The sequence below is a fragment of the Syzygium oleosum genome, unplaced genomic scaffold, assembly GCF_021117445.2.
Source record: "Syzygium oleosum isolate NSW1041296 unplaced genomic scaffold, Sole_v2.1 Sole_v2.14, whole genome shotgun sequence".
In the NCBI taxonomy this organism is placed as follows: domain Eukaryota; kingdom Viridiplantae; phylum Streptophyta; class Magnoliopsida; order Myrtales; family Myrtaceae; genus Syzygium; species Syzygium oleosum.
The window spans coordinates 2,847,569-2,864,999 of record NW_026607498.1 but is presented as its reverse complement, the minus strand read 5'-3'; the positions used below and the strand labels follow the sequence as shown (position 1 = coordinate 2,864,999).

The window sequence follows — 17,431 nt, the reverse complement described above, 5'->3', positions numbered from 1 at the left end:
GCTAGGGTTTTGCGTGGAGGAAGAAGAGCGTGTGGATCCGGGTCCTCAAACCCGGCTGGGGACCCGACCCAATGGGCCTGTTGGGTCGTGTCTAGGCCCGGCCCATTCTGGCCCACTGGGCTGGAAGAGCGTAGAGGGCTTTCTCGGCCCGGCCTGTCGGTTTTTCCTCGCCCTCGTCTGTAGCGCGGCCCGGAAAAAGAAGATTGAAAGAGGCTCGGATCTTTTTCTTGAGGTTTTTTGAATTTTTTTTTTTGCTAAAAAATATTTCTCACTATAAATTTCCAAATCTCATTAAAGAAACGAACCTCAAATGTTTCCACTTAAACACGGCATATAACTTATAAGGTTCGTGAACTTTAATGGTTCATTTCATATTTTTTTATTATCCCGAGATTTGTGAATAAGAGATAACGGCACTATTGGTCCTCGTGTATGGTCAATTTGTTCAATCTCCTCCCTTTTTTTTTCGGTCCATTTTGATCCATAAACCAAGTGTTTTGTCATCCAAATTAGTCTTTTCGTTAAAATTGAAAATGGGAATGCCGACGTGGATGGCCACATCAACATCATGTCCACATTCCGTCCACGTCGATGTTGACTGGACAACTCATTAAACTAGACTAAAATGTTAGAATTTCTTTATCAAAAAAAAAAACCTCAAACTTGGGAGAAAATGTTGCGTACCTCTATAATTCCCGCTGTTATCTGTGCAAGCAAAACTACTCGTTGGACAATGGCGGGCCTTTTCCTCAAATAGAGATATATAGATTATGAAATCAAGAATCGATCTAGATGCAAAAGTATTAACTAAAAGGAGAAATATACATGTTGATTGTGCTTTTGCGAAAAAGGGTTCCGCGCCATATCGAATTATCATCTATAATTAGAAGGAAAGACCAAATGCGATTTGTCATCAATCCTTAATGAGCACGTGAAAGTAATATAAACTGGGAGGAGCCATTAATCTATTGATGGAGTAACGTCCGATAGAGCTAACGGGCTTCACAAAATTCCCGCGAAGGCAGCAAGTTCGACAAAATCACACAAAATCACCCGCGTTCCCTCGTTCGGGTCAAATTTTCATGTTATTTTGCGCGACACTAAACATAATCCCCCATACGAATTTCATAGATATGATCTAGCCGAGCTACTCATGTCACTAATGCATCACAATGTTCACGTATGATCGCACGCAAGTGTAGTTGAAAATGATCAACCGGGCCTGCACCCAGTGCCCTCGGAGAAGAAAAAGAAACAAAAAATGGCTATTTGCACTTAATCACTCCATATTCTATTTATTATTTCTTTTTGGGCACGTTTTGGCGCACGAGAAAATCGCACTTCATGGAAAAAAAAAGAGCATCATATGGTCGCGTAGATTCCCAATTTTTTCGTTTTCGCTTTTTCAACTTAAAAGCGAAAGAAAAGAAAAGAAAATAAGCTCACCGAAACTCTTTAAAACTTATCACGAAAGTATAATTAAATCTTAAAATTTATAAAAAAAAATACAATTAAGTCATAAAAACTTGTCAAATCGGTGTAATTCCATTAAAATGCTGAATTGACAATGATGTGGCTAATTTTACATGATTACATTTTTTTTTTTTTATAAATTTTAGGAATCGATTGTGCTTTCGCGATAAATTTTAGGATTATTTATTAAAAAAAAAGAAATTCCCGCCGGAAATTCCTTGACGGGCGTTTCCCCCACAAAGTCAACCTCCGGGGCCCCACGCCCCACTCCCCACTCAACTCAACTCGCCCGTGACGTGTACCGGAACTCTCCCCCGAGCCGAGCCGAGTCGACTCGAAACCGACTCGCCTCTGCTTTTGTCCGTTCCGTTCCGTTCCGTTCCCGAACGGCAACAAAAATTCATTCGTTTCGCCGCTCCCCACTCCCCCCACCCAAGTTCCCCAACCACCACCACCACCTCCTCCTCCCCTTTTCTTTGCTCTTCACGCTCCCGTCTTCCGTCGGTCCGCCCGTTCCTCCGCTCCACCCGGACGCCGGCGCGCGGATCATGGCGGTTGCGTCGTCTCCTTCGAGCGCCGCGGCGATCGTCGAATCCATGGACGCCGCCGCGCCGCCGCCCCGGATGTCGCCCCCCGAGGCGGCGGCGGCGGCCGGTGGCGGCCCCTCGCCGCCTTCGCCCGCCGCTTCCTCCGGCGCGACCGAGTCGCCCGATCGGTGCGATCCGTCGCCGAGCTCCTCCCCCGCCGCTCAGAGGGACGCCGAAATCCAGGTTCCCTCCGCCCGCTCCCCCGCCGCCGCCGGCCCCCCGCGCGCGTGCGAATTGCGGCCTTCTCCTTTGGTTTTCCTCTTTTATCTGTCCTTCCTTCGCTTGCGTTGGGTCGGGCGCGCTTGCTTGCTTGCTTGAGTTGAGTTTCCGAGTTTTTTTTGGGGGAAGTGGGCTTGCTGTGCTCGTCGATCGCCGCCGTTAGACGGCGGTTTGATAGGCCATTGACTGTCCAAGTGTCCACTTCGAGTTGAGCGTGTCAATCGGAACTGTTTTGACCACGGTTTTGAAGTTCTTTTCAACTGGAAAAGGAATTTGAGTTTTTCGGATATTTCGAGGAAATTCAGCAGTTTACAATGTGAAGGTCGATGTCCTTCTTTTGGTGCATAGGTGCGATGTGCATAAAGATTAATTGCCATCATCGGCTTAGGATCATCTCTGCGCTTAATTCTGCAATCAGCTTTTTAGGATCATCTCTGCGCTTAATTGCCACAGTCCGCTTCATTTACTGTTGGGAGGTACTTTGGTTGTATAAGATTGATGATGCGCGCTTGTTCTACGGTGTCTCCGCAAGTTCTGCACAAAGCGCCCCCCCCCTTTTTTTTTTGTGTGATTGGGAGGAGCTCTGTGGAATGCGCCTCTTCTTTGTGGTTATCGTGCTTTTGTTGTCGCAGACTGCGGCGTCGCTGAGGAGCGAAGAGTACCGGCAACTGTTCAGACTTCCGCCTGAGGAAGTAAGTGGTTAGAAGTTTTCAAGCCAGTCATTTTTAGATTTGCAAAGTGTTCTCTTTGCCAATAATTGCTTAAGCATTTGACTGGGGTTTATCATCCTTTTTTTTTTTTTCCAAAATGGGAAAAAAAAGAGAGGAGAGGGACACCCTGCTGGAGCATGTTGCGTAACTTTCAATTAAGTGCCGCTAGTGCACCCTTTTGTCATGGGGATTTTCTACTGGACAAAAGTTCTTCCTATATGCCTGCTTGGATATTCCATGCTTATTTAAATTATTGTGTGTAAGTTCTGGAGCTTGTATTATGTGTTGCAATGAAATTGCAAAATCACTCAAGCTACTGAGCAAGTCAATATATTCATGCTGAAAGATGTGCATCTTCTTTTGTAGTTATATTGTTCTTATGCTTCTCTATAAGTTATGCACGTGATGGTTATCTGATTCTTAATTTTGATATGCTTTGTGATTTGTGCTGCTCCTTTATCTTGTGAAGTAGCTTACTACTCACATTTTCAATCCGAGGTCTGTTTGGTCCTTGAAATTTCCATTTCTTTCCATTGACATTGTCAATCAAACTGGAGAACTGCTTGCAAAGTTGTTATGTGGCTATTGTTTTTCTATTATGATTTCCAATTTTTTTAAACTTGTTACCAAATGTACAAATTGCAAAGTCAGCTGGAGTTGAAATGATGGATTAGTAGGAAAAAAATTTAGGAGTCAAGATGATGGCTTGTGTTTGGCTTGGTGGGGAGCCACCATTATTGATTAGACAAGGCTTTGGAGTAACTGACCTAGAAGGCTACTTGGTATGGATATAATGGTAGGATCTCTTAATTTCCAGACATTGTGTTACAATCCAGTCTAATCTGGATTATGCAAATTTCTGAGTTCAAAGTCGTCATTTCACATCCTTGTTATGTGGACACGTATTGAATATCATATGTGCACTATTGTTGATTAGAAGCTAGAGAAGAATTTCAGTGTCTTCCCTTCCTTCATGTACCGCTGTATTTTGGTTATTTAGTAATCAATGCTCATTGGCCCTTCAATAAAGCTAGTCATTGTGGTAGAGATTGTGGATAACTTTTCTCAGTATTTTGTTTGTGGGCATGTAAGAGTAGAGTTCTGCCTATTTACCCTCATTCTCTTTAACTTTCCAATTCAGGTCCTTGTTCAGGATTTTAATTGTGCATGCCAGGAGAATATACTTATTCAGGTATGACTACCTCTTATCTATAGGTCCTCCCTTGAGATGAGCTCTAGTTCTTCTCATCTGTTTTCCTATGATAATGGCATTAGTTAATTGACCGTCCTGATTTTTTGTTTGACACGAATTCTGTTTATTTGGACTCTTGTAAAGAATAACATTTTCCATCTTGTAATTTTGATTTTTCTGCTGTTGCAGGGTCATATGTACCTGTTCGTGCACTATATCTGCTTCTATTCCAATATATTTGGTTTTGAAACAAAGGTATGCTGTTGAACTGATCTGCTTATGATATTTAGCTCTGCACGTTATGTGATGAGAATTCTCACTTATTGCACATTTGTAATTTTCTTTTTTGATATCGGGTGTTACAGGATATTGATGACCTTGTAGTATTGAATACCCATCATCGCTAGACTATTTTTGAAAACATATCTCTATGCGGCACCTCCATTTTGTCAAAGATGGAGCACTCGAAGATTCTGAGTTTTCATAAGTTATTTGTGATTTTCCCGCTTGACACTTGCTTAGCTCATGATGGTTGTCTGTCATAAAACAGTTTTGTAGCTCTATGGGAAATTCCTTATGAGGCAATGGCCTTTTCTTTGATTTCGAAGACTCTCTTCTGGTTAACTGTTGGGTGGTTTTTTATGAATATCTATTGTCAGTGAGTGACAGTGGATCCTTCCATGTGATTATATTCTTTCTATTTTCAAGTATTCTTAAACTCTTCGAACTGTTTATGCTTCAGAAAATAATACATTTTGGAGACATTACAAGTGTAAAAAGAGCGAAGACCGCAGGTATCTTCCCCAATGCAATTGAAATACTTGCTGGAGGGAAAAAGGTAGTCTAGATTTTTGTAATTTCATTTCTTTGCTCATAAGTATGCAATGGGGAGCCACACCTTTTCTTGTGGTTTTTTGTTTTTTTTTTTCCAGTTTTCCTACAGGACAAGTCCTTTTCCTACATCACAAGTCTTTGATTTTTCAAAAATAATTTTGCAGTACTTCTTTGCATCTTTCCTGTCTCGTGATGAAGCCTTTAAGCTGATTAATGATGGGTGGATGCAACTTGGTGGTGATTCTAGAGTAGTCATCGAGAAGCAGGTGATTTGCTTTTTCAGAACTGCTTACTCTTTGGCTTGCTTAAATGTGAAATTCGGTAAATGCAAGTCACTACGGTGATTTTGGTAAGTTGAATTAAGAGGAGATGCGACTTTTCTATGAGCATTTGAGAGTTAGGCTGCACAAATTTAGGATACGTATGAAATTCTGACTTGAGGCTGTTCTTGCTGGTTTTTTCATATTGTTCGAAGCAGGAATTGTTTTAGCAATCTAACGTTTACTTCCTTGATGTCATGTTACAATAAGTTATTAGTTAGTCATAATCGGTGAATTTTTATGCTTCTGAACACTAGAAAGTTGTTGGAGTCCTGTGGCTAGATGGTTGTCTATTCTGAAATAATTTGTAGCAATTGCCTTAAAGTGTTGCTGCTATTTTTAAATTCAAGTAATTGTTTTGGTACAGCTCGGTGTTTGTATTTGAATCTTTTGGTCGCAAGTTATCTCATTAAATCCTTTTATCAGATTGTCATAGTTTCTCCAGTTACACATCATGCTTATGCAAAAGATATCTTTTTAAACTTTTCGGCAAACTAGTTTCTCCCTTTAAGTGGTTTGATACTCAATTCAACCTTGAGGATATGCCTCTTAGGAGAGGTTTTTGAGTATTTATGTTGGATATAAGTTCTTTTAAGTGCGACAAAGGATTAACCTAGTTTGCTTGGTCAATCTCAAGGCAATAGTCTAGATTCAAATTTCACAGCTTCTTTCAATGCTTCCCTTTCCTACCTTCATTAGTACAAAGAATGAGAAGAAGTGCATATATGATGTGCAACAATCGCTAAGGAAAATATTATCCAAGAGTAATGCTATAGATAATTGAGACCGGTTGAAAGAGTAACGCTAGTAGATTGGTTTATGAAGTGATGTGAGATGTACGTTTTATATAAGGGGTGTCAAGCACTTAGTAGGGGTCTACTACAAATCACATAGTGAATCACGACCAATATTAGTCTCTCTACAATTATTCTGTACCCATTTTTAGCCGCAATTCACCAATTTATTACATCAAAGATTACATGGACCAACAGTTTATATACCTTGGGGTATCTGGAAGTTTAGATGGAACTTAATTTGCTTATGTTGTCAATCGTCTGTCTAGAAACAGGAGGATGAATGACAGATAATTATTTGGACCATGTAGTTATAATTCACTGATCACAGGCATCTACGTCTGAGTTGAGCTTCCAGGAAAATGGATCTGAATCTGATTTGGTGAGAAGCTCCAAATGCCTTGATGATATGGAAATAAGCAATGGGTAATTTTATGTCCTGTTTGAATTAGATTCTAGCATAATTACTTAAAGTGTATCTAATGTGACATGCGTATGAATCAGAAATGTTGATGTTCCTATTCCTGTTGATACTGTGATTACACCCAACGCGGAAGATGATAATGCATCTGCAACAGTTTCAGAATTCCAAGATACTGAAGAGCATGAATCCGTACCTACTCCAGTTTGTAATTCTTCATCTTCAGAAAAGACTTGGTCATGGAAGGTGGAAGATTATGATGCGCCAAAGAGTTAGTTGCTCCTGACTTTTTTCCCGTTCACTGTTTACTGACTTGTTTAGAAAGCATCTTTTTGCATCAATAAAGTCTAAGAATTTGAATCCAATACCTCATCTTAATTCTGGTTGAAAGAAGTCCTCCTTGGTAGTCTGAAGAAAAAAATTGGTCAAGCTTATCAGCCATATGACCAGTAGAGCCTGTTTGGTAAAAGGGTGGCTTTTGAGAGAGGGTGGATCATTGTCCGAATCATTGTTAGTAGATGTCATATAGAGACTGACATATTTGTCAACTCAATGAGGTAATGAACCTCTTCTCATGGTTGATGAGGTCTTTCTGAGTGAACCCAAGATTCGCAATGAATCAACCTTCAACTTTGTACTTTCTAACCTTGACTTGTACGGGTTGATTTTCTTGCTTCGACTATCTTTATGATGAGATTATATGAATGATGGTTTGTAAAAGCGGGGAGGTTGTGGCTTTAGCCTTTTCTTTCTTTGGCTGGGAGGTTGTGGCTTCAGCATCTCCTTGTTTTTCTATCCAAGTGCCTGAGCCACAACATCGACTTTGCCAATTTACACAGAATTGACAACAACAAATAAGCCTTTCCATGAGTTGGCGTTATTTACATGGATCCTTTTGTGCTAATGCACCCCATTAAGTGTTATTTTCTTTTGAAGGATTTGCATAAATGTCTTTGTTTGTTGTTCTTGCTCATTTTTAATCAAGATTTAGTAACTCTTTGACACGATTCGGTACCATGAAGTCATGTTTTACATCTTGAGTTTCTGCTTAACCAGTTCAGATAGCCTTAAATAAGTTCTACTTGCTGATTGTTGACCTAACTTTTCAGATACACATTTTGATCCCATCTTTTCATTTTTCCTGCGCTTTTGGGAGTCGACTGAAGAATTTCATACCTTGTAGTATTGACTAATAAGTGTTTTCTTTTCTTCCGCTCTACACCAGAAGGTGAACCTTTTCTGGATTTTCAACTTGGGTTGATTTATGAGGCTTGTCTTGCTTTGTTTGACAATCTAAAGTTGGATATGACAGAATGAAATTCATGGATCAGTCAACTGATATGGAATCATCAAAACTTTTTGTCCAGATTGACAACCTTGAAATTTCTTCGTGATTACTAAGAACCTTAAAGATTCTTAATATGTTAGTTTTCTCCGTTGTCTTTCTCATGGACTCAACAGGACAATTAATAAATTCTCATGGTTGGTCTAAATATTCTTGAGTATTGTACTTTAGTTTGGGCTGTCCTTTAACAAGAAACAGAAGTGGGATGCAAAGGTTAATTTGGATAGGTTTGGTTGTGCCTTGGATTTTCCAGAATATGAGTGGATTAGGAATTTGCTCTTAAGTATTTATGTTGGTCCGGCTCCATGATGATTCTCAAGATCTGGCAATGTGGTGTCTTGGCAATGATGAATACTACATGGCATTTTGGCTGGACGGTTGGACGGTTCCTTAGGATAGCTCATGGGTTTTAGGATACTGCATGTCCGTGTTTTAGTAAACATGATCTGAGTTTGTTGGATTGCTTGCTTTGTGTTCTTTTAGGTAATGGCATATATAGTGCTCTTATTTCTTTTTTCTGGAAATGTTCTTCAAGGTTAGAAAATTTTGAAAATCTGCTTTCCCTTTAAACAGACTCTGAAATCGACTCTATTATTGTTTACATAAGAGGATGTTGATACTTGGATTGACCATTTATATGAATCTTCTCTTATTCCATCATATACTTGACTGTTTTTCGAGAAACGGTTTATTTCAGATTGTAGGAGATGCCTAACATGGGTGGTGGAATTGCAAGAGTGGCTTGCTTGTTTAGGTAGAGGAGATTGTACTAGGATGTGTGTGATGGGTTAGAAGGTCAATTATAGCCTAATGGACACAGAGCTCAACTAGAATTGTTCTTTTATTTTTATGGTGACTGTTTCATGTATTATTTTCTGAACCCGGGAGCTTCACATGCAGTACCCGATTACCAGACAAAGGTTGCAGAGTCCAAGTTCCCGGTAGTTATCTTTCCTCCTTATGGAGTTCTCTGTTTGAAATGGATTCCCTTTTCTGAAGCTGGCCATGATTGTTGAATTATCATAAATTTTTTGGGCATTGTCTGATTTTGATTCAGTTTTTTCTAACCATGGTTTGTTTGATGTGCAGCTAAAGGTGGAGGACTTCTTTAACCTGTTTTTCTCGAATGATGCTGTCGAGTTTATTGAGTCATTTCATAAAAGATGTGGAGACAAAGGTATAACTATGTGGTCTCTGTAATTATGCACTTTCACCTAGTGTTCAATTTTAGGCTACATCATCAAAAGTTTCATTTTCTCGAATTTGCTATTGCTACATCTTTCAGAGCTCAAGTGCTCTCCTTGGCAACCCCATGATCAGTTTGGGCATGCTCGTGAGGTGTCTTTTCAACATCCTATCAAGATATACTTTGGTATGAGGGTGATTCACCTGATATGGATTGTTCATGCTACAAGTTCTGAATAATTTTATCCATTTTGTACATATAAAGATGGATGTACATATATCTTATTTAGTTTCCTCTGTTTTCTGCTAAGGGGCAAGATTTGGGAGCTGCCAGGAGCAGCAGAAATTTCGAGTGTATAGGAACAGGTTACTGAAACATATTTTCGTACCATGTTGATGTCCCTTTTGTAACATACGACGGTCTGTGGTTTTGGTATTATTTTGTAACTTTTTTTTTTGGTTATTGAGTTGTGCATTAACTTTTTCTTGCTTTCTAGACATCTGATGGACAGGGAGATCTTTGATGAGCTTATATTGACATTGCTACAATTTCAAGTACTACTATTGATATTCTGCCTATCCTTTTGGGCTAGGAAGACTAGTTTTAAATTGCTTACCTTTAATCATTAAGACAACTCTGCCAACCAAGTGGATGGTTGCATAATTTTTCCCCCTGATATGAGTAAATTTTCCCAATCAAATATATAGTCAAGATCGAGTTGCATAACTGCATTTTCAACCACACCACTTCAGAGGTACGCTACCTCTAGTGTAAATGTTATCTTTTATTTGCTTGCATTTGTTTTCGTATGTGCTTATTGCATGATATTTTTTAGTTATCTTCTTTACTAATTTGATTCTTTACTGGAGTTTTATTATTGTGGAATGACTCTTTCAGTGACATAATTTGTGTTTCTAGTTATGTTTCTATGCCTAATTCTTGACATTCTTGCTTTCTGTTTTTGCCAGTCATTTGGTTATTGAGACATCACAAGAAATCAACGACGTACCATATGGAGATTATTTTCGGGTGGAGGTAAGCCATCTTTGTGCTGAGAAGTTAACTTTAGTTGGTTATGCGGCTTGTCGTACTGGTTTTTAGAAATTATTGGTAACAGAATTAGAGTCACTTTGCTTCCTGTGGGGATGCAATAGTGGAAGGGAAGGGGAGGGCTGGCTGTCACATTGGATTTGTAGTAGAAAGGAGGCATGTATATTTTTGTGCTTATTGAAGTTACTTGGACATATATAAGTAAATAAATGTACACATATATGTGCATCTATGCATGTGCAAGTTATGCATGACCATGCACATGGTGTGCTTTCTGTGCGGCTTCTTTAAGTTTTTACATCTGTTGAACTTAGTCTTTGAAAAGATTTTTTTTTTCTCTCACCTGGTAGATTTGAATTGTGAAGTGTGTTCCCCAGCTCATTTTTTCTGGTTGACCCTCTATGTACTCAGGCACTATGGGACGTCAGAAGAGATGGTGATGAATCAAAACAATGTTGCAGCTTGTGTGTATATGTTAATGTGGCATTTTTAAAGAAAACCATGTTTAGAGGTTTGCTTTTTCCTAATCTTTTATATTCACCTTTCGAGATTGTCATGCATGATGCATGCATAGCTAATATACTTGGCGAAGGCAATTCTTTGTCCTTGATTGCATAAATAAAAGGAGAAAAGGAAATGTTTTTTATCTATTTTATGGAACTAAAAATACTTGTATGTCTGCTGTCTCTTTAGGTATCCCAGCATATTTATGGCAAAAGCTTGTTTAAAAAAGCAATAGAAGATTTTACTATTGGTTTTGTTCTTAGCTTTGTGGTAAAAGGGATAGAAGCTTTTACCATTGGTGAACTATTGTGATGGGGTTTAAGTACATCTTTCAGAGTCTTGTAAGGTATCCAATTATTGACTATTTGATTGTTGGATCAAGTATGGTTGTTTACTCTCTTGAGATAAAATTTCGGTTGCATTCACAAGATGCTTATAAGAGATGGTGGGCAATCTTTTGGAACATCTGGGTTGCTACTTAACGGAAAATGAATCCATGCCTGTTCCTAATGCTAATGGATCGGTTGTCCGTGGTTGTTTGTTTCATAAATCAATGACTTCCTATAATCGAGTCTTTTTCCTGGATAGACAGCTTTTGGTACGTTTTGGTAATTTCTGCTGATAAGAAAGATGATGAGTTTTAGTAGGAATTAAAATTTGCAGGCACAGATTCAACTGATGCTAACCTTGATTTGAATAAATCTGTTTTTTCTCTATTAGTGATCTGGTCCATCCGCATTTTTTCAGGAAAAATTGTGCAGTCTACATTGGAGGAGTGCCGGGAAGCTTATGCAATTTGGGTGGACATGGTATGACGATACTTTTTTAACGTTCTTTCTATTTTATTTGGATTAGATTTGACTGTATTAGTGAACTGTTAATGTTTACTATGTTTCTAGGCCCATGAATTACTGAAGGAGAGAAATCTTGAAAAACAAGAAGGTAATATATCGCTGGCAGAGTTTGCAGGTCAAGTTTTGCACATTCATTTAGCTTAAGTTGCACAAGACTTGAATTGGGCACATTTTGCCCAAGTTGAAATTGTTTGGCTGAATCATGGCTTAGGAAATTTTTGACTGGCTTGCATGGATGGAGTTCTTACATCGTTCTATTAGTTTGCACTTTTGTGCATGTTGTTACTCATATCTTTATGCAACGTGTTACTCATGTTGCAATTAAAGCAGATAGAGCTCCTGAGTGTAACTTGATTCAGAATGGGGAAGCGAATCTGCAATCAAAAGAGAATATTGGGAATGCCACAGAGGTGTCTACTGACATAATTAACAGTTCGAGGACGCCGAAGATATCTGATTCTACAAATGTCCAACAGCATGAAGCCAGCTTTTTCCATGTAAATCGGATTGACAGTGCCTCTACGTTTTCTGTTCTGAGAGAAACTGTGGTGAAATTCTTGTCTAACATGAGAAGCCCAACCAATTTTCCACTACTTGTAGCCGTAATTTTCGCTGTGATTCTTTTGATGCAGGTAAACTTTCCAGCCTGTAACTTCTACTTAAAAGCTGAAGGTTCCATATTTGATTATAAAACTGCTTCATATGATATCAATACTGAGCATTCCGTTGGTACTGTTATATATCAGTATGGTTCACTGTTCACATTGTTTGCAAGTTTTGTTATATTGAAGTAGACTGTATACCTTGTTTTCTTCTTCCTCTTTTTTTTTAGAAGTAGGCTAGTATCCTTGGAAGGAATTAAGAATCTGCATCATCTGACCCTCCGCTGCGCTATAGGCTATTCTTGTCAGACAGCGTTGTGTAATTTCCTTGCTGTATAATTAAATTATGCTAAACTTTACTTTTTTTAAAAAATAACTGTGTGTTTACCTTAATTTAGCGTCATCTTTAGAAGAGCTTTAAATGCGGTAACATGATATTTTTAATAATAACCATATACCTTGATTTCTCTCTCCCACATGAAAGTATATTCAAGATGTCGGATAGAAATCACCTGTGCCTTTGTCATTACATGTTCTGTTCTGAAGATAAAAAGCTTTTGACCCCCCGGTCCAACCTCAGCCTATGTTAGTTCATGGTTAATTGCATAAATTCTCTTATAGTCGCAGTCAAACCTTTGACCTAAATTTAGGTAGGATAAAGCAGGAAAAAAAAAAAAACAGTTGAGGACCCTATACTAGGCAGCTAGAATTAATTTGATCGCTGTAGGTGCTCTTTTAGATATCGGATCTCACTAATCAACCATAAGAGCAGATTCCCTTTTTAGTTGAGGATCATAAAAGTTGATGGCCAGCGTGTCTGTAATACGATATGTATGTGCTTATTGTAGCTTTTATGGTTAATGGTATGACAATTCTTGCTTGAAAGTGGAAGTGCATCGAATTCATGGTATCTAGATTTCTTCTATGGTTCACATATGCTCCATTGTTTTTTGTAATTTGTAAAAATGTGGGTTGTACATTGGCACTTCACATGGTTTTCTCCATCATTACCGCACCTTCCCCTCTTGTACTTCTCCAAGTAGACCTGATTTGTATTTGCTAAATTTTCGGCAATTAGTTATTTTTAAGATATGAGCTTTTGCCTCTGCTATCAGGCATATAGATTGCAGAAATTTTGGTTGATTATACGTAAGATGCTCATCAATATGCGGTATATCCAATGCAGGTTAGCATAGTTCTGCTCCTGTCAAGGCCACAAAACATCCATGTCATTTCTCAAGCAGACTACCTCGGTGGCTTGGGCAGTGGAGCAGGCGAAAGATCTCCTGAAGCAGTCGCCTGGTTGGAGAAACGATTATACCATCTTAAGGACGAAATGACCATGGTTGAAACTCGGCTTGAGAGGATGCGTTTGGAACATGCACGACTAAAAGAACAGCTGAGAGAGCTAGAACACGTAAATAACCAGAGAAGACGAAAAGGTACATGACGTGGTCATTCTTCTATGATGCATGTTGTACGAGTACATAATCTCTGTAATAAATAGCTACTATCCTGATTTCATGAGGCAATAAATTGCGAAGAGATTCATCCCATCAGCGTAATGGGTTTTAGGGTCCTTTGATTGCTTTGCGGGGAGATGAAGTCTCTGACTTGCATGGCTGGCGATTCTGTTAAAACCGTTTCTCTGATTCCTGAGTGCACATTCGTAGTACTGTTAGGCATCGAACCCTTCATCCGAAACGAGACATTGGTACATTCCAGCTGAGAGATCTTAAAGGTGTTCTCGGTCGGAGCAAATGCTTGATTAGATATTGCAATTCAGATTGCATACATCAACTTGAACTTTAGAGACAAATTACCTTTTCCACGAGTCAGTCGATTGCGTTCTATGTCGGATGTTATCTAGCGTGATTTCCAGGATTTGAATTCTTCCGAGACGATATTAAGAGAGTGGCGTTGCGCAAAATTGATCTTTGGCACTGCGCACTTGTGAGCACGGCCACAGTAAAAAGGAGTCTCTCTAGACCGGGAAGATGATAGATATATGGACACCGCAAGACTGTGGTTATTCTTTAGCGAGAAAAACCTAGGCATTCTCTTTATTCGAGCCCCTTCATGCCCTGCCTGCCTCCCTTATTTTTCTATCTATCGCCAAAGGGTTAGATTGAGACGGAGAGGAAAGGCGCTAATCGGGCCAAGCAAGCAGCGAAAGGCTTGTAAAAATGCGCTTTTCTTCTCTCTTTTAGCGCAATTTCCTCGAGTTGAAAATATCCAACCAGAGGTACAGATGATGCCCGCAATCAATCCAGCCCTAAACTAGCTACCGGTGACATTAACTCGGCCAGAGATATATCGGACGCATGATCCTGAACATATCCATGCAAAAATAAAAAAACGAAGAATGGTGTCATTAAGTGAAACTCTTAACTCAGATCATTAAATCTCAATTTGGATTAGCTAAAACTCAATCGAAATTTCGATTCATCAATTATGCCCGGTTACAACCACGCGTAAGAAGTTCTCTATACAATTTAGTGTTTTTTTTTTTAAAATTATGATCTCGTATATGGAATTTAGAATTATACATATAAAAAAGTAAGAGCGTGAGTCAGCAGTGGTAGCTGCCAGCTTGCCACCAACGACGCCCTCGCTTCTCGCAAGTAATTTGTTTTCCTAATTGTATTACTTGTTTTATCCTAAGCTTGCTATCAAGGGGAAATCATATAATAAAATTTCAAAAGATGCGGGGGTGACGTTTTCCAAATTCAAAACAAAATGGAAAATAGGGACAATACGTAAAAAAATCCTCGGGGCAAAATGTGACGATCGGACAACAAGGGTTGTAGGAAGGTTTAACTGTCGATAGTTGGTGGAAAAAGTACCAAAAAAGTCCTAAACCTATTGCATTTGCACAAATTCAGCCTTAAACCTTTTAATTGCACCAATTTGGTCATAAACATTTTCACATTTTACCAATTGAGACTTTTTGACCAATTTAGGTGGGAAATCACTGTCGTGGATTCTAGCGATCATACGTGGCACCGTCAGTGCTGACATGGACATTCTTTTAATAATTTCTTTTTTTTTTTTCCTTTCCTTTTCAATTTCTTCTCTTTCTGCCAGTGGCTGGGCGCTAGCCACCCGCCAAAAGCCATGGCCGGCAAGGGTTGGCCTCGCCCAAGCAAGGGTCACCCTTGCCACCACAAGAGAGGTTGGCCTCGCTTGGGCAAGCGCCGGTGAGGGCCTCCCTTGCCAGATTTGGCGAGGCCGACCCTCGCTCAAGCCTAGGTGAGGCCAACCCTTGTCCAGGTGATGTCGCCTTGGCCTGAGTGAGCCTTGCTAGATCTAGTGAGGAGGGCCCTCGCCCAAAGGGTGGCGATGGCCAACGCTCGTCCTAGCTAGCGATCGACCACTAGCAAAAAGAAAAGGGAAAGAAAAAAATAAAGGAAAAAAAGAAAACATCCAATAATTATTAAAAAATTATAAAAAATATTTACGTCAGCACTAAACATATCATGTAGGACGACCGATGTCCACATCAGTAATTTCTGGCCTAAATTGGCCGGATGGATTCAATTGGCAAAATATGAAAATATTTAGAACTAAAGTGTCATAATTGGAAGGCTTTGGAGTGAATTGACACGAGCGCAATAATATGTTTAAGACTTTTCTTTGGCAAAATGTGATGATCGGACAACGAGGGTCGACGGAAGGTTTAACTGCCGATAATTGGCTATAGCCGGTCATGTGATGGCACGTAACCGGAGTTTTAGGCTAGAAATTGATCGTGGTTCGTGCTAAGGGTGGGGTTGCATTACATCGATTTTCAAGAGTACAGGGGACGACATTTAAAAACCAAAAACAAAGAAAAAAAAAAACAAGGGGCAAACAGGCATTCTCCAATATCCCCCATTCTAGTTCCTCGGTACTCAAATTTCAACGAAGTCACTGGCATGATGGACCACCAACCAAAGATTGTCACTCGATTTCGCAATGCGCAAGCTCCAGTTTCAACACGTTCCATCATGACATCCATCTTCTCTCTCTCTCTCTCTCTCTCTCTCTCGAGAAGTCTCGAACTCATAGTGCTGGAGGGGCACTCACCATGGAGGCCTAGTCGTGTTAGTTCTCGGTACTCACTATCGTTGCATGATACACTTTGACAACACTCTAGGATGATTGATATCGGATGACTATCGTCCTCGTATCACGTTAGGTGGCATCGCGATGTTTTGGGAGCACTCGATAAATTCAGGGAAATTACCAAAGAAAGTCCTAAACTTATTGCACTTACGTCAAATCAGTACTGAACCTTTTAATTTGGCCAATTGAGTTCTAAATCTTATAACGACTTGCTAATGTAATCAATTCAGCCAATTTTAGCCGAAAATCGCTGATGGAGACGCTGGCCGTCCTACATGGCATGGCCTGCGTTGATATGGACAATTTTTATAATTTTTTTCTTTGTTTTTCCCTTTTCTTTTCGCCAATGGTCGGTTGCCTGCCATCGGCCATAGATAATGGTGAGTGCCAGCAAGGGTCCCTTGGCCGACTTTCGCCCAAACTAGGGCGGCCTCGCCAGCCGTTGCCCTCGCCTAGGCGAGGCTCGGCAAGGGTCGACTTGCCCAAATCAGGCAAGGCAAGTGGGCCCTCGCTGGTGCTCACCCTTGCCCAGGCAGCGTTGGCCCTCATCGGCCATCGCCTGTGGCCGGTGGTCGGTGGTCGGTCGGCAACCGGCCATTGGCAAAAAGAAAAGGGAAAGGAAAAGAAAAGAAAATTCAAAAAATTTTAAAATTTTTTCCAGCCAAAGTTGGTAAGCCATCAAAAGATTTAGGGTCAAATTGACCAAATTGTAAGGTTTGAAATTGAATTGATACAAATATAATAGGTTGATGACTTTTTTAGTAATTTGTCCCTATAAATCCCCACAATAAGGTACTGCTCGTGATTCCATTGTGTGGTGGTGAGGACTCCCTTTAGCTAGAACTTGGGGGGTACGTCCCATAGTGGAGGAACCTCAAAGTCTCCCACCGTGTGAGCGGCTCTCCCACATGCGAGGACGAGCGCGGAACGATGGCCAACATTCCAAAACTGCCATAATTACCACATGCAACTTGGTGGAGTCCGTACGCGTAACCTGTACAATCGATCATGAGCTATAAGTGTTGCGACTCAATTCAGGTGCTAAATCGGGTTTTCGCTTCAGGTCATATGCGTTTCGAGTCGGGTTGGGTAAGAGAAAACACACAACTATTATGACTTTGGGTCGGATAGGGTGGCATGAAAAAATGACCCAAACCATTGACACCCCTTAGATATAAGGAGTTACGATCTATTAGTGAAAGATGGATTATGGATATGGTCACTGTGACTCTT

At 40.0% G+C, this 17,431-nt stretch overlaps 1 protein-coding gene across 5 annotated transcripts; it reads left to right on the top strand.

Moving 5' to 3' along the window:
* The first annotated feature begins 1,919 nt into the window (after window positions 1-1,919).
* On the top strand, window positions 1,920-13,647 carry LOC115684457 (protein VASCULAR ASSOCIATED DEATH 1, chloroplastic). Of its 5 annotated transcripts, none has more exons than XM_056317760.1 (18): window positions 1,920-2,243; window positions 2,912-2,971; window positions 4,131-4,181; window positions 4,371-4,436; window positions 4,924-5,019; window positions 5,180-5,281; window positions 6,461-6,555; window positions 6,634-6,821; window positions 8,796-8,836; window positions 8,985-9,072; window positions 9,181-9,267; window positions 9,392-9,446; window positions 10,050-10,116; window positions 10,543-10,642; window positions 11,383-11,444; window positions 11,535-11,604; window positions 11,820-12,121; window positions 13,278-13,647. In XM_056317760.1, the coding sequence occupies exons 1-18, from the start codon at window positions 2,022-2,024 to the stop codon at window positions 13,539-13,541; spliced, it is 2,016 nt and encodes a 671-aa protein (XP_056173735.1). In that variant the 5' UTR covers window positions 1,920-2,021; the 3' UTR covers window positions 13,542-13,647. The 5 variants fall into 5 exon arrangements, with proteins under 5 accessions (XP_056173735.1, XP_056173734.1, XP_056173733.1 ...); XM_056317759.1 differs by having other exon boundaries at window positions 1,920-2,312; window positions 6,488-6,555; XM_056317758.1 differs by having other exon boundaries at window positions 1,920-2,312; window positions 11,535-11,577.
* Window positions 13,648-17,431: the final 3,784 nt, after the last annotated feature.